Source organism: Erpetoichthys calabaricus, chromosome 3 (assembly GCF_900747795.2).
Source record: "Erpetoichthys calabaricus chromosome 3, fErpCal1.3, whole genome shotgun sequence".
Taxonomy (NCBI): Eukaryota; Metazoa; Chordata; class Cladistia; order Polypteriformes; family Polypteridae; genus Erpetoichthys; species Erpetoichthys calabaricus.
In genome coordinates, this window is record NC_041396.2 from 244647655 (window position 1) to 244675439 (window position 27785).

The 27785-nt window shown below is 39.1% G+C and overlaps 1 protein-coding gene across 1 annotated transcript in view; it reads left to right on the forward strand.

Annotated features, from left to right (window-relative positions):
- lama2 (laminin, alpha 2) overlaps positions 1–27785 on the forward strand; it is an 820770-nt gene that overhangs the window by 682441 nt on the left and 110544 nt on the right. The window contains 3 exon segments of the mRNA XM_051924216.1: positions 6611–6774; positions 15920–16058; positions 22425–22527. Of these exon segments, the coding sequence (XP_051780176.1) occupies positions 6611–6774; positions 15920–16058; positions 22425–22527 (406 nt within the window).

Sequence of the window (27785 nt, forward strand, 5' to 3'; positions counted from 1 at the left end):
AAAAGAAACTTACAGGTATATACAGGTGTACAACCAAAGACAATAAAGAATGGTTTGCAAAGCAATGCAGGCAGTATACATTAAACAATAAAGCTTTTTATGACACTTACAAGGCAAGTGATTTCCACGGCTGGATCAAGACAAAGAGAAGCACGTAGACAGAGGTTCAAATTGCTGCGTACCACAACTAACCAGACCTAGGGGTTTATATACCAAAAAGATATGCTTTGGACGTGACCGAAACAAGAGATAAAGGGCTGCCTACGTGAGACACATGGGGTGTATTGTATTCAAATTATTATTAGGCGACCTACATGCTTCACGTGAGTTCCATAGACATAGGCAGTCTTAACTTCTATTTTTTGTTCAGTACCATCACTGCTAGGGAATACCAAGGTGACAAATCCCATAGGCCATTTATTGCGTGATAGTGGACTCTTCTTCAACAACACATTGTCTCCTATTTGTAAATTTCTGGATCAGTAAGCCCGTTTGTGCCTGCTCTGCAAAGTGGAAAGGTTTTCACGTCTCCAGCATGTCCAGAATTCATTTGCGAAGGCTTGCACTTGTATCCATTGGCTTTTAAAGAGATCATTCTCTGTGAAACCACCTGGAGGTGCAGACAGTCTGTTCCATTGCAACATGGAGTCAAAAATTGTCCTCATTTGACCATACTTCTGTGGATATGTTCTGAAAAGTGGCAGGTACCAGCATTTATCCCCTTCTTTCATTGGAGGGGGTGGTTCTGCATGCCCATTCTCAAATCTTTTCTCCATACAGCTAGTGAACTGCTCTTTCATCTTGAATCTTCTGTATAAAGAGTGCTACAGAGAGACAAGGCGAGAAAGAGCCTGTTCATGATTCTTGGGGAGACGAGATCTGGAAAATCTGAAAGGTATCAGAGTAACCCAGCTATTTGCTTCATCTCTTGTAGGTTCCTTCTCCATAATTTTGTCAAATATTGACATTCCCAGCACATCTTTATGTGCAGACTTGATCAAAGAGGCTAATGGTGTTGGCTTCCCGCCATAAGTCACCCTCTCTCAAGCGAAGGTGGCTGTAAAAAGGCGTGAAAAGTGAAGGTCGCCCATTTTCCAGCACATTTGTCTTGAAAGTACAAACTATTGGTTTGTGTGCATTTCCAAGGCAAACTTCACATACAAGAACCCAACCTAAGTCAAGTCTTTGAGCAAAGGGTGCATTGTGAGGGCCATTAATTTGCTGTCTGACTTTGTGCACTCTGATGATGTCTCTTCCAAGCAACGGTAGAATGTGGGCATTAGTGTCCAATTCTAGGATATGGGCTGCCACAGACTTCAAGCGAGGGTGGTGAAGTGCTGCCTCTGGTGTTGGTATTTCTGAGCAATTGTTCAAAATCATGTTGCATTCAATAAGTGGAGTCAGGGCTATACTTACTACTCCATTCACTGCCTCTATTTGGAAACCAACTGCTTTCCATCCAATTATCTCAATAACTCATAGAGAGTTTGTGAATGGGCTACTCTTTAGAGGAGGGGTCTTGATGTGATGATCAGGCAGTCCTGCTTGGTGGTGCAGTCTTGGATAAATAGCATGTGCTGACTGTGATAACACTCTTTGGACATCTTCACTTTCTCCTGCCTGCACCTTTGTAGAAAATGGGTGGTCACGTGAGATGCGTGAAGAACTCCTCAACATGACGTCCTGTTGTGCTGTAGGTAATGTTTCCATTTCTTTGCATGTAGGTGAGTTAGGCTGAGAGGTGACAACGTCAGATGTGAGCCATACCGTCTGCTCCTGTAAATACTCTGCCATCCTTCCCTCATGTGCTGACTGTGATGACACTCTTTGGACATCTTCACTTTCTTCTGCCTGCACCTTTGTAGAAAATAGGTGGTCACCTGAGATGCATAAAGGACTTTTCAGCATGATGTCCTGTTGTAGTGCTGGTTGATGCTTCCATTTCTTTGTGTGTTGGTGAGTTAGGCTGAGAGGTGACAGCATCAAGAGTGAGCCATACTGTCTGCTCCTATACATACTCTGCTGTCCTTCCCTCATGTGCTGATTGTGATGACTCTCTTTGAACATCTTCACTTTCTCCAGCCTGTACCTTTGTAGAAAATGGGTGGTCACCTAATATGCGTGAAGGACTCCTCAGCATGACGTCCTGTTGTGCTGCAGGTCGCATGTAGGTGAGTTAGGCTGAGAGGTGTCAGTGTCAAGAGTTACATACTCTGCTGTCCTACCCTTAGCTTGAGATGAGCTTCGGCGGCTGCAGATCTCATGATTTAGTAGATTTGTCGCAGCTGCTAATATGTCAGCTTCAGCTACTGCAGCAGCAGCTTCTTTTTCGGACTGAAGAGCCTCTAGCAATGCCTCCAGTGCAAGTCTTTTAATGGCAAGCTCTTTCATTGCGAAGGATGCACATACATGCGCACCTTCAGCCAATGCACGGGCTTTGGTTGCGGAACTTTTTGCTGAGGCATTGGAATAGCGTGTGTGTCTTGAATTGGCCACAGAAGCAGATTCAGTTTTGTATACCTTCTCCATGTCTGCAACAGTGGAGTTTGGGCTGTATAAGTTGAACTGAGTGCTTGTGTAGTGAGCTACACCAAAAGAAGACTGCCAATTTCAGGTGATTCAGGAGAGGCAAAGTGAATAAAGCTGAAACGCTTAAGGCAAATCGGATCCCAATTCGGCTTCTGTGTGAACGGATTTTCTCGTTTATGGCAACGAGAAATGCCAATCTATATTGGAAATCAGAGCATAAACAGTCCTTACTGCTCTTCAACCTGTCTGTAGGCGGAGTTGATTTAAAAAATGCAGTGGAGATGCTGCACTCTGATTTGCGGTGGGAATACTGCCTTTTGGCCAAGTCGCCCCAAGATCCTTCCTTTGATCCCTGGCACGAACGTCCCTTTACTTAGCAGATGTGGAGCAATGTTCTGCGGTCCGTCCAGCACCATGGAATTGCCCTTTATTAAATTGCCATAAGATCCTTCTTCGATCCGCGTGGCCAGAACGTTCCTTAACTTAGCTGTCTTAACGATTCTCTTGCAGTCTGTCCCGTGACATAGATTCACCTTTTTACTTTTCTGCCTCACTCCGCGCTGTCCATGCAACGCGGCTGCGGAGAGCTTAAAACAACTTGGCATATCCACACAAAAACGACAAGGGGTGAGCTTTCTTCAAGGCTTTTACTGGACGTACCTCATTGTAAACTGAAATATATACAAAAGAAACATACAGGTATATACAGGTGTACAACCAAAGACAATAAAGAATGGTTTACAAAACAATACATAGCAGGCAGTATACATTAAACAATAAAGATTTAAAAGACACTTACAAGGTGAGTGATTTCCACAGTTGAATCAAGACAAAGAGAAGCACGTAGACAGAGGTTCAAATTGCTGTGTACCACCTAGGGGTTTATATATCAAAAAAGATAGGCTTCGTATGTGACTGAAACAAGAGATAAAGGGGTGCCTACGTGAGACACATGGGGTGTATTGTATTCAAATGATTATTAGGCGACCTACATGCTTTACGTGAGTTTCATAGGCATTTATGACACCACTGTGAGTGTGGGGCGTGACTGACAGGTGTGTTAATAAATGACAAGATGAAGGGGGAGCACAGCTCAACACATAACAGCTAACAAGATGTGGGGCAGAACAGGCATGTATAGAATATTGTTTCAAATATGCAATCTGAAATAAACGTGTGTGCTATTGGTAAGGTACAGTTCTCAACAAAGCTAAATATTCTGCTTTATGATTACAGTAAAATTGATACATTAAAATTAATAAATCATACAGAATTAATTCTTAGTGACATAAAATTATATACCCCTCATACTCAAGAATAGCACAGAAAAAAAATTCTGATGTAATCATTCAAAATACAAAAAATATTGAGAAGATTCGGTGTGGTTCAGCATGCTCAATTATTTGAACATAACATTAATAAATGCCTGTTAAAGTCAAAAGAAATTTTAAATTGCTTCTCCTGACACAATTTAGCATCATCTTTCAAAATCATTATTATTCTGCTTACCCTGAAAAGCAGCTGTGTTAACAACACATTGAGTTGGGCCCACCAGACCATCCTGACCTCAGCAATTCCTTCCAACCACTCATGGGGACATTCTAGGCCAGATGAGAGGCATGATCTCTCCATTGTGTCCTGGGACTGACCTCTGTGTCTTCTCCATGCGGGCTATGCTTTGATCACCTTTCATTAATAGCAGCAAGAGAGCTTTCTAACTACACATCCAAACCACTCCATTTGGCTCCTCTTGACTCTTTTGCTAATTGTAAGTTAAATAGGACACCCATGCTCCATTGTGAAAGGATATGTTGGTTTAGAATCTTTCTGCTGGACAAGCTAAAATGGCATACCAGCAGTGTTTACGTTATCATAATATATTGTTATATAAAGAAGTAATGCCCCATCAGATATGATTTCAGAGGTGTTCGAATATTACAGATTACTGTGAATCCAAGACTGTGTAATAAATACATTATGAACACATACTGTGCCAGTAGGGTCTAAATAGGAGACATACCCAAAATATGTGACCCATTGAAGCAGACACCTCAAGAAAGGACTAACTTCCTTTCATTTTCCAAAGTTGTAACTGATTTCTATTGATATCTCAGATTATATACAGCTGATCTATTCTGAGGCTTTCTCATAGCCTTAAGATACTACCATCAGTCTGTGCTAGGAAGTCATGAATTCTCCTTGTCTCAGTGTGGGAATTTACTTTTGTGGATATTGCTGTTAGCGCCAGTCCTGGAATGTACACCAGCGAGCTTTGAGTTACAGAGGGACAAACCCACAACTGTCTCATCATGCTGAGCAAGAGAGGAATCCTCACTCCCCAACTGACTGAATAACTTCATGAGTGCAAGCAGTGCCTTCTGACATGAAGGGGCGCACCATTCTCACCTCCTACGTGCTGCCAGACCATAACGTTCCAGAAATAAAAATTTGATGCTAAGACATATAACCCATAATAGCCAAACATCAAATCTAGTGGGTAATTGTACACACCCAAAACCTGAAAATATTGTGTACCTAGGCCAAAAATACATTATGGCCAATCATTTATTTTTGTCTAACTGCAACCTCATACTGTATATCAGATATTTGTTGTGCCTACCACATGAGAGGTGTTCTAAATAACATTAAGCAGAATACCAAAAATCATTAAAAAAAAAAAAAAGATGCCATAGGTAAGAACTGCAGAAGAAAGGGTCATTTTGTGTTCCTCTCAGATAACTGACACCAAAATGGTGGCAACACTTGATAGCACTGATTATATTCAATGCTCCACTGTCTGTGGCTCTGAACTAGATGAAAAAAATACAAGAATAAAGAAACAGTAGTGAAAGAAAAAGAGCAAAAATATGGAGGTATGGATGAAGTACAGTATAGACAGATTTTGAAAAGTGATAGATACTCAAATGAGCCACCAGGAAGAAAGTAGTAGAGCTGGCTAAAGCTAGAAAGTGTAACCTGAATCTGTAACCAAGACAGAAATGTGGCGCAATATGTCTCCCTAAGCATTTTCTAAAACGATTCCTAACTTGAATTTCAGCATCCACTAGTATCGAGCACTAATAATGAAGTGCAGTACTGCACCAGGAATTAGTTGCAACACTTATGTGTAATTCTATTTGTACAGAAAGAGAGAACTTTATTTGTCTAAAAAAGAAAATTTAGCTTTATATACAGTAGAAGCTCAAGAAATGCTAAAACAAACAATCAACACCCCCTCTCAAATACACACAAAGAATTACAAAAAAAAGTAGAAAATGTCTGAGTTGGATAAAGATAAAAGAGCAGCCACAGTGAGACATTATAAAGATGTTTTGCTGTAGGTATGACATACTTCTGGCTAAAAGCACTCGGTGCTAATGTGTCATAGAGAGGATACACAGAATTATTCATAACAGCACTTCTTTTTTTGTCTTCATTCTTTCTCCACCACTTCAACCTCCAATGGGTTGAGAGTGCATCCCATAACGAGTCTGCCTTCTTAATCAGCTTGTTGATTCATTGGGCCTCTCTTGCACAGTACAGAAAATTGCACTGGCCCTCACAGAGTTGTAGAACATGTAAGGAACGTAAATACTCACATTGAAGGATCACAATCTCTTGGGGTAAAAAAGAGTCTTCTCTGCCCTTTCTTATGTAGTTTCACTGTGTTACAACACCAGTCCAGCCTTTCGCTGATGTATATTATTACTTCCAGCTTTCATGCCTGTCAAATCAGGCCACACTGCTTTTAGAATATTGAGCTTTCCAGACATGTGGCATCCGGACATTAAAGCCAACGAGCAGGTGTACGAAATGCCTCTATACATGCCATCCTGAGGTTACTTTTACTTTGTACTAAAGGTACAAGCCCTACAATGTTCTGTGACCAACAGGCCACTGTACTTTACAAATAACCTCTGGTTCCACAGAACTCCTTTGTTTTATCCAGAGTTATATAATAAGTCGAGCGGCTTGTAGCACAATGAGAGTTGCTGTCAACTTTGCACATTCTCACTGTTTCTACGAGGGTTTCCCATTTCCCTTTTCCTTTCACATTCATTTTTGTTTATTTCCTCTTAAGGACCTAGAGAAAATTCAAAAGAACATGTCACCACTTGGTAACCAGCTGAAACACAAAGTGGAAAAAATCAGCAAAACTTTGCTGGAAAACAATCTTCCAGAACTGGTCCTCCAAGCTGAAAATCATGCAGCTCAGCTGAATGACTCATCAGGCATTCTAGACAGGTATGTCCTTTTTTGCTTTCTTGTTCAAAACTCTTTGATTATAGAGCAGTAATCAAGAAAATTTGTTGTGAATGAATGTCATGCTAGAAATCCACTGTAAAGTTTGGGGTTAGGAAGTTTATGATAACCTCAGTCAATAACAAATATAAAATATGTATTAAGTAATATGGTTAAATTATGTTTATGATTTTCAAGATTTAAAGTATTCAAGATTTTTGTACTTACATATTCAGTGATTCTGAGCAGAAATATATTGAAATACTGTAGTTTTGGAACATTGGGAGTCAGCACTTTTACCTGTTCACTTTGGGTACAAGGTGGAAATCAACATTGCAAGGGGTAGCAGTCCACTGTATGGCAAATTCACATACACATTCCTGTACTTACTCATATTGTGACAATTAAAACTTAGCAAGTAAACTTAATATGACATCTTTGAAATTTGGGTGGACAGCTAAAATACCTGCAAAAAAGCTCAAGAAGATCTGCAGAAAACATGTAGGCGTCATTTAGAAGATTTTTACCCAAAGTTCAGACCTAGGACTCTGAAGTTGTGAGGCAGCAGCACTACCCACTGTGCCACAGAAAAACTGGGAAATTGAACTGTAAACATACCCAGGAACTTGGTTTTAAAACCCGCCATTGAAGTATCTGTGGAGTTTGTATGTTTTCTCCATATTTCTAATCCACAATTACATGTAATTGGTTAGCTAGTAACTTCAGACTGGTACTATTAGGCTTTTTTAATTCTAAATGTACTATGTACTGGTTTGGCACCCCATGCCCACTACTCTTGATATACACTGTGGCCCTTTACTCCATAAGTGGATTAAGGAAATAGATGAATGGCTGGTTGTAAATTATTGGTTGCGATTTAACTACATATTGCATATGTCACACAATAAAGCATTGGTATGGCTAATATATTTAATATACTGTAGACAACACATATTTTTGAACTGCCTGTAACTGATGAGAAAAAAAAAGAGATTTTCCAAAGAAAAGATAAAATGTTACAAATGCTGAAATGCTGCAATATTGTGAAAGTCATTTACTACAAATATCTGTAATTAAAGTATTGGTCTTTGTAAAATGAGCAGAAATTTAAATGCCTAATTAAACAATTAAACTAAGGCATTTAACAATACTTTAAGAATGTGAATGTGTAAAAAATCAATATGCATTTATCTTTTGTAACCAAGGCTACTGTCATGATAATTATACATAAATCTTACTAGATTCTGAGTGCACAATAACATTGACTTTACTGTATGTGGCAATAAGAAAATAAGGAAAAGATATAAGAACATGGTGACTAATGCAAAAGTGGCCACATCCCAACAAATAAAAATGATAAAAATCCACTCCATATTAAAAATATACTGTTCCCTTGTAGTAATGTGACAAGGACCAACAATCTTCCTAGTGCCTACACTTTTATTATCAATTTAGTATTATCAAGCTCATTTGTTTAGCTGATATCTAAGCTGTCCCAAAATCTCATCCAGATACTTCTTAAAGGTTGTCAAGGTTTCTGCTTCAACTACATGTCTTGGTAGTTTGTTCCAGACTCCCTTAACAAAATGTACTTCCCCTTAAATTCCACTGGTGTCCTCAAGTATATGATTCCCCCTGAAGCTGAAAGAATTCTGCTGAGTCTACTTTATCAATGCCTTAGAATATTTAGAAAATCTGAATTAAGTATCTCCACAGTCTCCTCTGCTTGAGATCGAACAAGTTTAACCTTCTGAGTCTGCCAAAGTTCAACATGCCATTAAAGGATAATAAAAATAAAAACATAAAAACTTACAGATGAAGCGGCAAACAAAGATGTAAAAGGAATCTCAAAATAATCGTTTTATCACATATTCTTGGTACTATTTATCTCAAGGTAAGGATACATTTTCTATTCACTTGTGTGAGTTCCCACATAAATACAGAAGTAAACCAACATGAAACCAACCACATGGCATGAACAGTATACTGTGATTTTTGTCTTTCAAGAGGAAATCATGCCACTGGGGTTGACAGGTTATTGTGAAAGAAGATGAGCAATGAGTTTTCTGGTCTTCTTTTAAAATGACTGAATCCTCATAATATTGGTGTTTGTTGTTCAAACATTATATTTATAAGCTATTTTGCAGTGTGTGTGTAATCGCAAGACGCTGATCAATACGCATTAACTGTCCTGGCTTGCAAAATGGACATGTTCAATAAGTTCTTAAGCTTTTGTCTTTATAGAAAATGCTTAAGCTTAAAACAAAATTTCGCAAGACAACTGCATATATGTTTGCAAAAAAATAACTTCAACTTAAAAAATACCAAGCATATCCTTGAAGTCCTAGGATGTACCTGGTTGTTCTTCTTTGGGCAGCTTCAAGTACTGCTATGTATTTTTTGTAGCATGGTGACCAGATGCAATATATAGTCTAAGCAAACTGTCCTTCGATTTATATTCAATAGTTTAAAATTTTATTTGCCTTTTTAAAAGCTTCTGCTCATTGTTTAGATGATGAAAATGCTGAGTCAACATAAACCCCTAAATCCATTTCAGGGGTTGCTGCCTGTAGGGCAGTGTTTCCCATCTAGTATTTATTACTGATGTTCCTATTGCCCTCTTAGAGCAATAGATAGAACTTTATTTGTCCCCAAGGGGGAATTTGGCTTTTTCCAAAAAAGTCCATAAATACATAGATAAACACACATGCACACACAATGGTCTGAACACACACCAGAATGACTAAAAGCAAAAAAATTCAGAAAGAAAGAAAACTTCTGACACAGTCACAGCGAGGCATTATGCAGATGTATTTCTTTTGGTATAAAGGAGCCTCTGTAGTGTTTCTTGACACACTTCTCCTGAATGATTCATTGGCTGAAAGTCCTCCGTGTTAGTGTGTCAGAGAGAGGATGTGCAGCTTTGTTCATAATGACACTCAGTTTTTTTTTAACTCTCTCCATTATTATGACCTCCAGGGTGTCCAGACTGTGCCCCATAACATGTAGCACTTTGCACTTTTCTACATTCTACATTTCCTACAATCGCTTATCATCCTTTGATTATGTGATCTCAGTTCCTAACAAATCAAGTGATTCACATGCATTTCGCTTTTTACTGACATTATTTTTAGACCATACTTTTTTGTGAGTGGTTGATTGTTGTGCTGTTTCCTTTCTTGTGTTGGCTTTCTTCTAATGAGAAGCTAATCTTGAGGAAAAAACAACATATCTGGTCTCCAGTGATCCTTACTTTTTTTACGTTTAAGTCTGACATTGTATTTCTGGGAGTAGTGTGAGTTTGTTGTTTAATTTTAACTTTCTATAAAAAAGTAATAAAATAATAAAAGTGTACTTAAACTTTTACAGAGATTGCAATATACATTTTAAGTCAATTAATTCACCAATAAACCATTACATACAAATAAAAAAGTCATAAATATATTAATCAGTAGACCCCAAACACAGTGCAGATTTATTATCACATTCCCGTGAAGGAACCTGTCTTTAGAAATCACAGGTCAGCTTGCACTTCAGACAAAATTGGATTTATTCTAGTGTTTGTGTGCTTGCTGCATGGATCTCTGTGCCCTGGCCTCTTATTGGGGGCCACTGAGAAATTTAATAATGGGTTTAGTGTATAAGTCTCCGAGGAGGACTCTAGACTTTAATCTTTGGACTTGTAATGTTTACTTTTTTGATCTTCTGATATTAAAGCGATTATTCTGTCCAGGCTGTATGAAGATTTTAGAAGGCATGTTTAGTGGCCTCCATTTATAATGCATGCTGGCCCACACAGTGTTACCATGCAATGATTATTTTTCTGTTCTGAATTACACCTTAGCTGATACTGGCAGCACTATGTTTGTTCATAGCTTTCCAGTGGTGCCAAATTCACATTCTAGAGGTCTGCTATGCCTGCAGGTTTTCATTCCAACATCTTTCTTAACACTTTACTGCTGCGTATGAAGCACATTTCTTTTGTCTTACTTTTGATTAACATGCTTTTTAAGATTCGTAGCCCTTAACTATTTATTTTTTCTTAACCAGTAGAAAAAGCAATAATAGAATTTAAAGACAGACAAAAGATGACCAGCTAACGTAAGAGTCTCAAACCTTCCCGGAGGGGCTCTATTTTCGCTCCAACAGAATCCCCAGTTAGATGTTATTCCTATCTGTTAATAAATCCCATTGTTTAATTTTACGGCTTCTTAGTGCTTTTATCCTGCCACACAAGGCATTTCCAAAACGGTTTTACTTTTTTTTCTGAGAGCTCCATCACCATGTTTTTTGGACCAGAGCAAATCAATATTTTTTTTAGATCTTAAGTTTTTTTCCCCCAAAATAGTTTACAGATAAAGATACTGCATGATGGACACACTGGTGCAAATGGGATCAAGTTAGTTTGTTGTCAGTTGGCTCAAAATGAAATTCAAGATTATCAATTTTAAAAAGCATGTTACTTAAAATGAACACTAAAGAAGTAAGTTTCATTAGCAAAAGTAATTTTTTATTAATTATCAAAGAGCAGGAATATAAACCTGCAGCCACTGCAACTCTCCAGGATCTGAGTTTGACAATTGTTCTCAGAATCAAGATAATCATTCTACAACAACATAGAGTAGCATCCAGGATATTAAAACTGAACGGCTGTGGAAAATGAAAAGCAAATACACAATACAAGCAGCAGGAGCCATTTTTTGTTTATTCAACTTTTTAAAGGGGCTTGTACTTTTAAAGAGACATTTATCAGACATCCCTTAGAAATTATTTTATTGAGAAGAAACAAAGAAGACTTCATTTGTTTATCTGTTTTCTGAACCTACTTTCTGGCACCAAAATACTGAGCCTATTATGGTAACAAGGTGCATAGGTCACACTCAAGCACACACCCAAATGGCATCTTTCTATTTTGAATGACAGATAAATAATAAATAATAAGAACAGATAAACAGAACACGTGAGTGCCGTGCAATGTGTAATATATGTACCTCATAGTCCTTGAATTGTGGCTGAGCTTCAAGTGCTTTGAAGTAGTAGCACTCTGTACAGTGCTGCTCCTTCTACTTCTCCTTCTTTCAGCTGCTCTCATTAGGGGTCACCACAGCAGATCATCTTTTTTCATATGTTCCTGTTCTCTGCATCTTGCTCCGTTACACCCACCACCTTCATGTCCTCTCTCATCACATCCATAAACCTTCTCTTAGGCCTTCCTCTTTTCCTCTTACCTGGCAGCTCTAACCTTAACATCCTTCTCTCAATATACCCAGCATCTCTCCTCTGCACATGTCCAAACCAATGCAATCTCGCCTCTGTGAGATTTATCTCCCAACCATCGAACCTGAGCTGACCCTCTAATGTACTTGTTCCTAATTCTGTCCATCCTCGTCACACCCAAAGCAATTCTTAACACATTTAACTCTGCCACCTCCAGCTCTGTGTCCTGTTTTTTGGTCAGTGCCACCTTCTCCAACCCATATAACACAGCTGGTCTCACTACTGTCTTGTAGATTTCCCTTTCACTCTTGCTGGCACCCATCTGTCATACATTACTCCTGACACTCTTCTCCACTGACTCCACCCTGCCTGCACTCCCTTCTTCACCTCTCTTGCACACTCCCTGTTACTCTGTACTGTTAATCCCAGGTATTTAAACTCATCTGCCTTCTACAACTCCAGTCCCTGCATCCTCACCATTCCACTGACCTCCCTCTCATTTACACACATGCATTTTGTCTCTTTCCTACTGACCTTCATTCATCTCCCCTCAGCATATCTCCACCTCTCCAGGGTCTCATCAAACTGCTCCCTACTCTTGCTACAGATCACAATGTCATCAGCAAACATCATAGTCCACAGGGACTCCTGTCTAATCTCATCTGTCAACCTGTCCATCACCATTGCAAATAAGAAAGGGCTCACAGCTGATCAGAGCTGATCCCTGATGTAATCCCACCTCTACTTTGAATGCATCCGTCACTCCTACTGCAGACCTCACTACTCACTACCTAACCAATCATACTGCCACCATTCAAAGTTCCTACCCTCAGCTCCACTCTTTTTACCTTCCTCCTCTCCCTCGTACATATCCTGTACAATTCCTACATACTTCTCTACCACTCCACAACTCCCCTCGAGGCACCCTGTCATATGCCTTCTTCAAGTCCACAAAGACACAATGCAACTCCTTCTGGCCTTCTCTATACTTCTCCATCAACACCCTCTGAGCAAACATTGCATCTTGGCATGAAACCATACTGCTGCTCACTAATCATCACCTCCCTTCTTAACTTAGCTTCCACTACTTTATCCCATAACTTCATGCTGTGGCTCATCAATTTTATCCCCCTGTAGTTACCACAGCTCTGCACATCCCTCTTATTCTTAAATATCAGCACCAATATACTTCTTCTCCACTCCTCAGGCATCCTCTCACTTTCCAAGATTCCATTAAACAATCTGGTTAAAAATTCCACTGCCATCTCTGCTAAACACCTCCATGATTCCACAGGTATGTCATCTGGACCAATGGCCTTTCCATTCTTCATCCTCTTCATAGCTGTCCTTACTTTCTCCTTGCTAATCTGTTGCACTTCTTGATTCACTATCTTCACATCATCCAACCTTCTCTCTCTCCCGTTCTCTTCATGCATCAGCCTCTTGAAGTACTCTTTCCATCTTTTCAACACACCCTCCACGCTTGTGAGTATGTTTCCATCTTTATCCTTTATGATCCTAACCTGCTGCATATCCCAGCTTGGTCCGTCTGTCTAGCCAATCGGTATAGGTCCTTTTCTCCCTTCTTATTGTCCAACCTCTCATACAACTCATCATACACCTTTTCTTTACCCTTCACCACCTTTCTCATCACCTTGCGCCTTATCTCCTTATACTCGTCTACTTTCTTCATCTCTCTGACTATCCCACTTCTTCTTCGCCATCCTTAACCTCTGTATACTCTCCTGTACTTCTCCATTCCACCACCAGGTTTCCTTTTCCTCTTTCCTCTGCCCAGATGTCACCCTTACTTCTGCTGTAGTTGTGCAGCTGTCTGCTAACTCTTCATTGCCACCCAGTGCCTGTACTACCTCCTCCCTAAACTCAACCTTGCAGTCTTCCTAATTCAACTTCCACCATTTGATCTTTGGCTCTGCCCTCGTTCTTCTCCACTTCTTGATCTCCAACGTCATCCTACAGACCAGCCTCTTATGCTGTCTAACTACACTTTCCCCTCCCACCACTTTGCAGTCTTTAATCTCCTTCAGATTGACTCTTCTGTATAGGATATAATCTACCTGTGCACCTCTTCCCCCACTCTTGTACGTCACCCTATGTTCCTCCCTCTTCTTAAAATACATATTTATCACAGCCAGTCAGTCAGTCATTTCCCAACCTGCTATACCCAATGGGGGTCTGCTGGAGCCAATCCCAGCCAGCACAGGGCACAAGGCAGGAACAAATCCCCAGGCAGGGCACCAGCCCACCGCAGGGCACACACACACCCACACACCAAGCACACACTAGGGACAATGTTCAATCGCCAATGCACCTAACCTGCACGTCTTTGGACTGTGGGAGGAAACCGGAGCACTCGGAGGAAACCCATGCATGCACGGGGAAAACATGCAAACTCCACGCAGAAAGGACCCGGGAAGCAAACCCAGGTCTCCTTACTGCGAGGCAGCAGCGCTACCATTGCGCCACCGTGCCGCCACAACAGCCATGCCCATCCTTTTCGCAAAATCCACTATCATCTCACCTTCTTCATTCCTCTCCTTGACACCATACCTACCCATCACCTCCTCGTCTCCTCTGTTCCCTTCACCAACATGTCCATTGAAATCCACTCCAATCACCACTTTCTGTCCCTTGGGTACACTGTTCATCACTTCATCCAACTCACTCCAGGAATCTTCTTTCTCATTCATCGCACACCCAACATGTGGGGCATATGCACTAACAACATTCATCATCACACCTTCAATTTCCAGCTTCATAATCATTACTCTGTCTGACACTCTTTTCACCTCCAGAACACTCTTGACATACTGTTCCTTCAGAATAACTCCTACCCCATTTCTCCTCTCATCCACACCATGACAGAACAATTTGAATCCACCTCCAATCCACCTGGCCTTACTCCCCTTCCATTTAGTCTCTTGCACGCACAATATATCAACCTTTCTTCTCTCCATTATATCGGCTAACTCTCTCCCCTAACCAGTCATACTGCCAACATTCAAAGTTCCTACCCTCAGCTCCACTCTTTTTACCTTCCTCCTCTCCTCTTTCCTCCGAACAAGTCTACCCCCTCTTCTTCTCCTTCTTCGACCAACAGTAGCCCAGCTTCCACTAGCATCCTATTGGCTAACAGTACTGGTGGCAATCGTTGTTAACCTGGGACTCGACTGATCTGGTATGGAAATTTGTATTGTTGTCTGCATGTTGATCTGGCAAAATTTTACACAGGATGCCCTTCCTGATATAACCCTCCCCATTTATCCGGACTTGGGAATGGCACGAAGAAACACACTGGTTTCTTTATCCCCTGTGGCTAGGTTGAAAGAAGCTTATTTATAATTAATAAGTATAAAACTTGTATTCTTGAAAATGAGCCAAAACAAGTGCAGACAGAAAGGATCATACACTGCAGGGTTGAGGGTGACTGAGGAGAAGAGCTGTAATCCATAATATGAATGGAGGAGGTACGGCATGTAGGAAGTAAGAGATAACATTCATAATCTCGTTCTGCTAAAAGGACTGGCAAGCATTGAGTATGCAAGCAAAATGAGTGAGAGAAAGTCTAAGCAGCTTTGAAAAGACCTAAAGATGAGAGTTAAGTGTGCGTGAGAGGCCATAAAAGGTCACATAGTATTGGAGCCAGTGCTATGCCAAAAGGTACTCCAGCAATCAGAGCCCAAAATGAAGTATGTCAGTACTTAAAGAAACTTATAAAATACTAAACCTATTTCAGTTAGATGTGCAGCATATTTTATGAAGTAAGTGAAAAAAAAATTAATCAGATTAAAGTGATGCCCTAATTTATATAGTTTAGATTGTTGAAAACTGTTTTTTCTTAGTTTTAATGTAGTGGAGAAGCACAATTGCCATTGCTTACAAGATACTTCTGTTTTTCTTTAACTTGCAGCATTCTAGCAGAAGCTAAGAACCTATCTTTCAATGCCACTGCAGCTTTCAAAGCTTACAGCAACATTAAAGCTTTTATTGATGAAGCAGAAAAGGTTGCCAAGCAAGCGAAGGCCCACGCATCTGAAGCTGTGCAACTGGTAGGAGCAGTCATCTCTTTTAAAGCACTTCAAAATGAGTTTTTCTATTTTTTTTATCTAAAAGAAATAGGTTTGATATTTGCATTACCCAGTTATACTGAATGTTAGTTTTTAAAAATCACAGTCTTCTTTCTTTTTATTGAATTTCCTCAAGCAAAGGAATCCTGGAAAGATGAAACACCTTTTTTCCCATATTGTTCAGAAATATTAAGCATCTTTGGGGAATGTTAAACTGCTAGCTGCCAGCTATATTTAAATAACATTCATTCCATTTTCTCTTACCTTCACACAGTATTTGTGAAAATGAATTTATGTGTTGGAAGTAGCAAAAATACAAAAAATGTATATGTATACAATCTAAGACTTGAGCTTGCCAGAAGGTGCAACATACAGAAACCCTTTTGTTGTGACCATCTGGACTCTTCTGTTAAGTCTTGATGGAACACTTTAAAGAAAATCAAGTGGCAGACTTGTTTAGGAGGTAACAGAAGGGAAGTCAAACATTGACATGGGAAAAATATAAAAAGTCAAGAGACATTCCTCAGGACAGAAGGTGTTAATAACAGAACATTTTACACTAGTTTTTTGGGAAGTCTTTCCTTTACTTTTTCAAGAAAACATTTGGATGCTGTTTAATAAAAATAACTATCTTTTTTTAGCATAGTCACCATGAGTCATGGTTCACATGGGACACATATAGTGCCTATAAAAATTACACAACCTTTAGAAGTTTTTACATTTTGTTGTTATGCAACATTGAATTATAGTGGGTACGATTTGGCTATTTTGATACAGATCAACACAAAATAAAAAAAAAGTCTTTTATGTAAAATGAAACTAAATACATGCAAAGTGGTACAAATTAATAGCAAATATAAAACACAAAATAATTGATTGCGTAAGTATTGACCCCCCTCAAGTCAATATTTAGCAGATGCACTTTTGGCAGCCATGACACTCTTGAGTCTGTGTGCACAGATCTCTGTTAGCTTTGCACATCTGGACACTGCAGGTTTTCTTCATTCTTTTTCTTCACTTTGTTAAACTGCTCAAGCTCTGTTACGTTGTATGGAGATCAGGAGTGAAAAGCCCTAGACACAAATTCTCAACTATTTGAGATCTTGACTCTGACCTGGTCACTCTAGGACATTGACATTATTGTTTTTAAGCCACCCCTGTGTAGCTTTGGTTTTATACTTAGGGTCGTTGTCTTGCCAGAAAATAAATATTGCATAGACAGGATTTTTGAAGACCACATCAGGTTTTTATCCATGATTTCCCTTTATTTTGCTGCATTCATTTTACCCTTCATCCTGACAAGTCCTTCATGGCTTGATGCAGGGAAGCATCCATAAGGCATGATGCTGCCTACACCATGTGACACAGGAGTGATAGTGTGTTTTTTTATAATGTGCACTGTTTGGCTTTTGCCAGACTTGGCATTTACAGTAATCTGATGGCTATAAACCTCAATTATTGTCTCATCAGACTGTAGAATCTTCCTCCAGCTGACCTCCGTATCTCCCATGTGCCTTCTGGCCAACTTTAACCAAGATGTTATGTGCATTTTTTTAAATAGTTTAACAGTTGCTTTTTCTTTGTCAATCTCCCATAAAGCTGTGACTGGTGATGCACCTAGGTGATATCTGTTGTTTGCACTATACGTCCCATTATAGTCACATTTGCTTGTAACTCTTCAGAGATATCATTGGTGGTCTCACTCACTAATCTTCTTCTTGCACAATCCCATTCCTCATGCTCTGGGAAGATATACAGCTGTGACACACTGTTTCAATTTTTTAATGATTGATTTAACTGGACTCTGAAGAAAATTCAGTGATGTGGATATTTTCTTGTTTCCATCTTCTGGCTTGTGCTTTTCAATCACCTTTTCATGGAGTTGCTTGGAGTGCTGTTTTATTTTCATTGTGTAGGTTAGGCCATTATAGTGACTCACCACAAGTTGGAGCTTCCAAATACAGGTCCATTTATACTACAATCAATTGAAAGTACAGAAATGTGATCTCCATTGAACGAGGACGTCTAAACAAATAGGCTGCTCCAATGATGATTTAGGTGTGTCATATTAAAAGGGTGGAAAACCTATGCTATCTATTATTTTGTGTTTTATAATAGTAATTAATTTAAGACTATGTTGCAGTGGTCTGTTTTCACTTTCACATTAAGGAATCTTTTTCTGTTGATCATTGTCAACAAAGCCAAATTAAATCAACTGTGATTCAATGCTGTACACCGATAAAATATAAAAGCTTTCAAGGTGATGAACAGTGCATTTTTATAGGCATTATATTACGTGTCCAGCAACCAGATAGCAGGACAGTGACCAGATACATAAAATTGATAAAGAAATGGTAGCACCTAGGAAAAAAAAAATCATCTTATAAAGTAACAATGAAATGATGTCCTTGAATAAGAAAAGAAAGATCTTCAGCATTTCGTAAAACATTTCACCTTGTTTAGTTTTATATATATTGTATTGTGACCTTCAGGGGGTGCCTAACCAATAACAATGACAACAACATCTGTTTATATAGAACATTTTCATACAAACAATTTTGCGGAAAGTGCTTTACAAGTTGTCAAAGTGAAAGTTACAGGAAAGGAGAAAAAAATAAGATTAGGCAAAGATATTAAAGTAACAAAGAAAAAACAAATCTATATGAGTCATGGCCTTACATAACAGAAGAACTTCTGGGTCATATGGAAACCTCCTAAATCAGGTAGGTATATTCCCAATAGCACCCCTGGTGTTACCCAAGTACCCCGACAGGGTCACCCATTAAGACTACAAGGCCACCCTGTGGGTATCCAGACTGGGGCTAAACCAGAGGAGCATAATTGGGGATGAACTATTCAGAATTCTCCAGTCCATCCATTATTCTTTTAGCCTGACATGGATCGGAATCAATAACCATAGAGGCCAGGAAGCACCTCCTCTTATTTTGTCCTTCTGTTACCATATCCCAGACAGGCAAGAATTAACCTTTTATCCCAAATGGGATGCCAGTCCATTCACCATGGTACCTACTACTGTATATATATAAAATATAAAATATATACTAGCCATGTAAGCCTGTGCTGTAAAAAGCCCGGGTCGTAGAGACTATTGAAATCGTTGGTAAATAAACTGAAATGTAGAGATGTCAGGTATTTGAAAGGAACTACTCTGGGCATCTTTCTCCTAGGAGGATTGGATTTGCCGACGTGCTCGCATCACTTGTGCATTAGTGGCAGGAGGAAAAGTAAAAGGGATACCTTTTTGCCAATGTTAGCCGCTGAGTGACTTTGTCTTTCTTCTGAGGTTTTGTTTTGCTGACGTGCTGGCCCTGCTTGCGTTATTAGCGGCTAACCGAGTTTTCTGTTTCCTCGGAGGTGGAGCCCTTACTCCGACTCCACCTCTCACTTCTGGACCAGACAGACACACACATTTCCACACGTAGACGTTTATATATAAGATATATACATACATACACTGCTCAAAAAATGTTGGGAAACACTTAATCTTCGCAGTCCAACTCCAAATCGATTAAACTTCAGGGATGTCAATCTGTCCATTTGGGAAGCACAAACGATTGTGAATCAATTTCTCCTGCATTGGTGCAAATGAAAGTCACAACAGGTGCACTGGTGATGCAACAGCAAGACAACCTCCAAAAAGGGAATGGTTTTGCAGGTTGTGGCCACAGACAATTGCTCTTCACTTATCCTTCCTGACTTATTCTTCTCTAGTTTTGAGTTTTGTTAGTGTCCTTTTCACTACTGGTAGCATGAGGTGGTACCTGCAGCTGATTCAGGATGCACAGGTAGTCCAACTCCTCCAGAATGGCACATCCATATGTGCTGTCACAAGAAGGTTTGCTGTGTCTCCCAGCACAGTCTCATGAGAATGGAAAAGATACTAGGAGATGGGTCGTTATATGAGGAGAGCTGGACAGGGCTGTAGAAGGGCAACAACCCAGCAGAACAGGAGGAGCACTGCCAGAGCCCTACATAATGATCTCTAGCTGGCTACTGGTATGCCAGTCTCAGTATTTGTCCGTGTTGTCAGAAACAGACTCCATGAGGGTGGTATGAGGGCCTAATGTCCTCTAGTGGGACCTGTGCTCACAGCCTATCTCTGTGCAGTTCAATTGGCATTCGCTAGAGAATGCCACAATTGGTAGCTCCGCCATTGGTATCCCGGTCTCCTCACAGATAAGAGCAGGTTCACAAAGAGCACATGTGATAGACATCATCCGGCATGACTGGTTTGGCATTGGGTCAGGGATGGTCTGGGGAAGAATATCCTTGGAGGGTCACACAGACCTCTATGTGCTAGGCAAAGGTACCCCGACTATGGTTAGGTACCACGATGAAATCCTCAAAGCCATTGTCAGACCTTATGCTGGTGCAATGGGCCCTGGGTTCCCCCTGGTGCAGGACAATGCCCAGCCTCATGTGGCCAGTGTGTGTACGAAGGAATTGATGCCATTCACTAGCCCACAAGTTTCCCAGACCTGAATCCAATTGAGAACCTCTGGGATGTTATGTATTGGTACAGCCAATGCCGCACCCTGTCCAGGAGCTCATTGACCCCTGATCCAGGTCTCGGAGGAGATCGCCCAGGTCACCATTCACTGTCTCATCAGGAGCATGCCCAGACATTATTAGGAGTCCACACAGGCACAGGGTTGGACATACACACTACTGAGTCTCATTATGAGTTGCTGTGATGAAATTCATGCAAGTTGAATCAGCCAGTGATTTCAATTTTTGACTCATTTTTGATGTGATGTTTTATCCATCCCTCAATGGGTTGGTGGTTTTACTTTCCATTGACCGGTTTTACATCATTTTGCTCTCAATGAATCACACAGCATTACTCAGTAAGGATTTTCCACTTTAATATTTTGTTCAATATCTGAAGTGTGATTTAAGTGCTTCCTTCATTTTTTTGAGCAGTGCATACATAATGAATTGTGTAACTAAAGCACCTAAAAGGCAGGTAGCACAGCAAGTAATCACTTCTTTAAGTACTGAAGGAGGAAAATTCAAAGTAAATTCTTTAGGCACTCATACCTTCATTAGAACACTTATAGGTCTTAATGTAAGACTTTAAGGAGTCCTAGATTAACCTCAGATTTTGTTTGTCCCGTTGGTTGATTCTAATTATGTTGTATATTTTCATCTTTCTTGTAAAAGACTATATTCATTAATTTTAAGCTAGTTACTACTTTATTAACCCCCAGAGGAGAAATTCTCATAATCCTGCAGCAAACAAAGAACATAAAGAGCACAAGGACAAAGTGCAAAACAGAAACTTTAAAGAGCCAACCAATGTACATGTGTAAGACACAGAGCTATACACACAAGATACTGAGTGTACAAATGATCAATAGTGTCACAGAAGAAACACTGCTCCTCGGCCAGTCTGTCTGTTGTAACTGGAGAGGTTGTGAAGATGAGCACACTGGAGAAGGCAATATATGGTCTGATGGGAGCCCAACCAGTACCTCTTAACACACTATGGTGGAATGGGCTGGTGGCAAGAGGGTGCTACTGGAAAGCAACTCATGGAGAGGATGGGCAACATCACCCTCTTTTCTACCACTACTTCTAGTGAGTCCAAGGTCAGTTCCTCATCAGTTTATTCAGGTGTCTGGCACCCCCTGAGCTGCTGTTACTTCCAGGCAGACCAAAGGGTAGGAGATTATGCTGGTCACTCTGGGCAGGTAGAACATTTCTAATATATTATTTACTAGTATTTACTATTAAAGTATGCCTGATTGCTCTATTGAGTTTGTAATTTTCATTTTGTGTACTTTTCAGTATAAAAGTAAAAGCCTTTATGTTCTCATAGCCACACACAGGTGCAGACTTACTGATAACTTGTAGAACACCATGCTGTTGTGCCATAACCCATCTGTCAATTAATAAGTTTAACCTGATATGTGCACATTTGTCATTTTCCAATAATGCTGAATTTTAAAACCAATGCTCTCCTGTCCTGATTTGTCATTTGAGAACAAGTATATCTGAAGAAATGTTTTTATTATCTGAGGTTAGTTTCATCTGGATTATTAAATGAATGTTATGACACATTTGTTGAATTTATGTCCTTCAGCATTTCCCTTTTTCTCCCAAAGTAACTGTCATTGTGTTAAAATAACGTCAGCCATCTGCTACTGCTTCATTCATCTGCAGGGTGCTCATTGATCTGAAATCTTCATTCTTTGCTTTGTTTGTTGTGAAGGTTTGGTCTTGTATTGCCAGTTCTAAAAATGTGTGAAACTTTATAACAGTTAATAAACCTCTTGCCACCAGTGCTTATTGGATTTATTAAGAATTACTTTCTGTGCTCCACAGGCTTCAGGTCCCATGGGCTCACTAAAGGATAATGCGAAAGCCTCTCTGCAACGAAGTTTCAGACTTTGGAATGAAGCTAAAATGCTAGATAAAATTTTAAAAGGTATTCTCATCAGGCGAATGCCCAAGCTTTTGCACTTGCACAAAGATAATAATCATTAAGGAGGATGAAATGTTATGTATTATTTTGCAATATATGTGTTATTTTATTATATATTTTCAACAATAATGAAGAAACAACTCATTCAGACTATGTGGTCTTCTGAAGGAAAAGTCAAAGGGCAGGAAGAAACTTAAAGAAAAAAGATTATTGCAAATATATATCCTAATAATTGCACATAATCATAAACGTAAAGCAAAGTTTGCAAACTCAAAAACGTGGTCATTTTCCAAATAGCTAAGCATTTCTTCTTGGCAACTGGCCTGTGCAAAATATTATACATATAAAATGTGCACATTTGTCTTTTTTACAACATTTAAAAATCTAAAGTAAAGAATCATTATTTTTAATACATACAATCTTTAAAGAAGGCCTCTTTGCAATGAAATTTCAGACTTGGGAATGAAGCTAACAAAGTTAGCTCTGATTTCTAGTTAGATCTGATTTATTGATCATATCTTATAGTGTATACCATATGTCAAAGAATCCAGAAACAGTACATTATGTATTTAAAGTGTTAAGTATTTTTATATCAGATTATGTAGCTTTAAGTTTATTTTACTAAATATAAATGCTATACATATACAGTACTGTGCAAACGTTTTAGGCAGGTGTGAAAAAATGCTGTAAACAAAGAATGCTTTCAAAAATGGAAGTGTTAATCATTTATTTTCATCAATCAACAAAATGCAGTGAATGAACAAAAGAGAAATCTAAATTAAATCAATATTTGGTGTGACCACCCTTTGCCTTCAAAACAGCATCAAGTCTTCTAGGTACACTTACACACAGTTTTTGAAGGAACTCGGCTGGTAGGTTGTTCCAAACATCTTGGAGAACTAACCATAGATCTTCTGTGGATGTAGGCTTCCTCACATCCTTCTGTCTCTTCATGTAATCCCAGACACACTCGATGATGTTGAGATCAGGGCTCTGTGGGGGCCATACCACCACTTCCAGGACTTCTTGTTCTTCTTTACACTGAAGATAGTTCTTAATGACTTTGGCTGTATTTTTGGGGTCGTTGTCCTGCTGCAGAATAAATTTGGGGCCAATCATACGCCTCCCTGATGGTATTGCATGATGGAAAAGTATCTGCCTATATTTCTCAGCATTGAGAACACCATTAATCCTGACCAAATCTCCAACTCCATTTGCAGAAATGCAGCCCCAAACATTCAAGGAACTTCCACCATGCTTCACTGTTGCCTGCAGACACTCATTATTGTACCGCTCTCCAGCCCTTCGACAAACAAACTGCCTTCTGCTACAGCCAGATATTTAAAATTTTGACTCAATAGTCCAGAGCACCTGCTGCCATTTTCCTGCACCCCAGTTCCTATGTTTTCGTGCATACTTGAGTCGCTTGGCCTTGTTTCCACGGCGGAGGTATGGCTTTTTGGCTGCAACTTTTCCATGAAGACCACTTCTGGCCAGACCTCTCCATACAGTAGATGGGTGTACCTGGGTCCCACTGGTTTCTGCCAGTTCTGAGCTGATGGCACTGCTGTACATCTTCCGATTTCGAAGAGTAATAAGCTTGATGTGTCTTTCATCTGCTGCACTAAGTTTTCTTTGCTGACCACTGCGTCTACGATCCTCAACGTTGCCCGTTTCTTTGTTCTTCTTCAGAAGAGCTTGAACAGCACATCTTGAAACCCCAGTCTGCTTTGAAATCTTTGTCTGGGAGAGACCTTGCTGATGCAGTATAACTACCTTGTGTCTTGTTGCTGTGCTCAATCTTGCCATGACATGAAACTGTCTTCCACAACCTCACCTTGGTAGCAGAGTTTGGCTGTTCCTCACCAAGTTTTAAGCCTCATTCACAGCTGTTTCTGTTTCAGCTAATGACTGTGTTTCAACCTACGTGTGACATTGATGATCATTAGCACCTGTTTGGTATAATTGGTTGATCATACACCTGACTATAATTCTACAAAATCCCTGACTCTGTGCAAGTGTACCTATAAGAATTGATGCTGGTTTGAAGGCAAAAGGTAGTAACATCAAATATTGATTTGATTTAGATTGTTCTTTTGTTCGGTCACTTTGCATTTTGTAAATTGATAACAATAAACAATCATTATTTATATTTCTGAAAGCATTCTTTGTTTACAGCATTTTTTCACAACTGCCTAAAACTTTTGCACAGTACTGTATATGGGTTACAGGAAGGATATTATGTGCCAGTTATGTCTTCAAATAAAAGGCCCTAGATCAAGGATGTCTAAAACAGAGAGGCTTCTGAATCCGATCAGGCTACCTATCAGCATCAGCACATGTACTGTCTTATTTAGAGATGTGTCTGCATATCTGTATTTTTCACATAACATTAAAAAACAATCCTTGTGCCTTGTATTATTTGTATAACTCACTCTACACTTAAAGTGGATTTAAAACAACATATATACTGGGTGTAGTTGTCCTATAACACCAAATACCTCGGAAATTCCATTTTAAGATTGATAATTAATTTACAATGGTTTCCAAAAATTCCTCATAAGTTAAGTAGCACATTAACTTTGTAATTTATGTGCTTCCCAGCACCACTCGTTAATCACGAAGCACTTCTTAAAGTGTCAATGTCTTGCGCCAACTGTAGTGACAGACAGTGGTCACCAGATAGAGCACATTACATTTACATAACGACAGTTCACTGAGTATTTAGAATGCTAAGATTTACGCTTGAGAGGACATAATTTTCATGGCAAAATGTATTAACTCATTTGTATGATTATACTTTATTGATAAATTGGTAAGCCAATGTAAGTTATTTGTACTGTTTACACATTTTAAGTTGATAATATTTCTGTGTTCTTTTAATTTTTTAAAGAATCCATGTTCTAATGTTGAAGCTATCTTCAATTTGACAGAGGCATTTTCTGACCTGCAGTTGTTTATGGGCAGAAGCAGGAGAAAAGGAAAGGGAAGGACAAGAATTGATACTGTCTGTGTGTCTATAAAGTTTCGTTCTGATGCCCAGGCTTATTCTATTCACTGTCTTATCCCATCTTTTGTTCTTCTAGTTTTTAAAAAGGCTGCTGTGTGCCTTATTAAATAAAAACACTTTGCTACCATCAAAGTACAAGCTGTTCTTCAGAACATTGTGGTTTTATTTTGCAGTGACTTATCTGGTGTAAATATGCTTGTTTATCTGTAAGACTCATCGTTTTGGGGAAACTCGCCCTGTATGTGATTTTCTAGTAGCTTAGACCAGCTCTTTATTTCTAAATCCATTCCCTTCTTTTAATTGAAAGTACTCACTCCATTTAATTTAGTCTCAAGAAGCCTATGGCAACATTTCTGCAGTTCTGAGTACAGACTATTAATACACTTTGTCAAGCAGTCACATGCCTGTTTGCCAAAACCTTGTCAGGAGCACTTTTAATATTTGAGCAGTGGATGCGGATGGGCAATCAAATCTTTATTTATTATGCTAATGCAGCCATTCATGAACTTTTCAGTCAGTTCCTAGACATTTCAGATTTCCACACTGTATTGAATGTGTATGATACAAGTTCAGGTATCTCAGTGCTTGCAGTGACACTCTTTATAGTGTCAGTCTATACTGCAGCTACAGTCCTTTAAGATTTGAAATGGTGACCTCCTCCAGCTAGCATAAAATGAATCTACTGGAAGCTACTGATTAATTAGCTCTTTTTCTTCAACAAGATTAGCATCTAGTTTTTTCATACAGCTTCTCTTCTGTGTGCATCTTGCTTTCCGTTAGTAATGCTGGGCTCTCTGTGGCAACCAAGCACAAATTTAAGTGTGTAGATATTTCTGAGTGATTTACAATGTAAGAATTCTGTGCAATCAATTAATGACTACAAGTTTTCTTTGCATTTTGATTTTGTTTTTTGTCTGATTTTTGTCTGACTTATTGACTTTTGCTACATTTATGGTTGTGTTCCATCTCCTCATCGATCTAATAAAATAACCCTTCCTTAAACTGCAAAAGACAAAACAAGTACTAGTAGTATTGTCATATGTACAGAGTATAGTGACTACTGTAAAGCATTTTGCCACCCTTCTGCACCTGTATAAAGAAGAATGTATTATATTACTTAACCTAGGATTTCCTACTAATTCTGTTCTATACTAATATTCTGCTTCTTATATGTCTGTTATTATTTTGTAAAAAGTATGGAATATGAAACTAAGGATGTTATATTCAGAGTGTGTAATTCACTAGTCAGACCACATCTGGAGTGCTATGTGCAATTCTAGGTGCTACTTACAAAAATAGTAATAGTAGAACTAGAGCCTGAGAAGAAAAGAGCAGCCAAGAGAACCAGGAAATAAAAGGGACAGTCCTACTCTGATAAAATTAGGGAATTAAAGCTCTTTAATCTTTAGGAAAGTATTCCATCTGGAGATCTAGGTCTTCCAAAACAAAAACATCATGAATAAAATTGCTCCAACAAACTTTTTCAGTTAAATAGTAAATCATGTACTCAAGTACATGTTAGGAATTTAAAGGAGATTGTAAGAAAACATTCAGGAAACTGTTTTTAACACAAAGGGTCATGAAAATCCGAAACAAAGTCTGGAATTAGTTCAATAGGAAATCTGAACAATAGTTGAGAAGTATCTGAATGCAATATTGGCACAGCTTAGGACCATGAGTGTGATAGACGGAAAGATCTTTAAGATTTTGTCAGTCATATCTTCATATGTGTAGATGACAAACTGAAATATGAGACTTTTACTCAGAAATCAGAGCTAGGAAAACACAACAGTAGTAAGAATAGGTTAGACATTCTTTGTTTAACTCAGTATAGGTTGTGTTTATTACTCCCTCACCTCATATGTCTTAGCAAACTATTTATTAGTCTGCATTATCTTACATGATGAATTTACATTGAATACAATGTATGGTGAGTTGGATAAGACACCTCTAACACCATAATTAATACATACCTGTAAATATATGTAGCAGACACTTCTCCAGTGACCTGGGAGCAAACTGTGGGGGCAGCACTTCATGTGCTCTATCTTAGATCCATCACACAAGAGTATCATAGCATGGTTTGAAAGACATAATAAAACTGTGACTACAAAAAGATTTTTATTGCACTTATTTGTTTTGTTTGTATTGCAATTGCTACTCATTTGTAACATATCTTTTGTGTGTGATTTTATTTTGCCTAGAATTTGACTGTCATCATACACTTATAAAGACAAGATGTTTTAACATG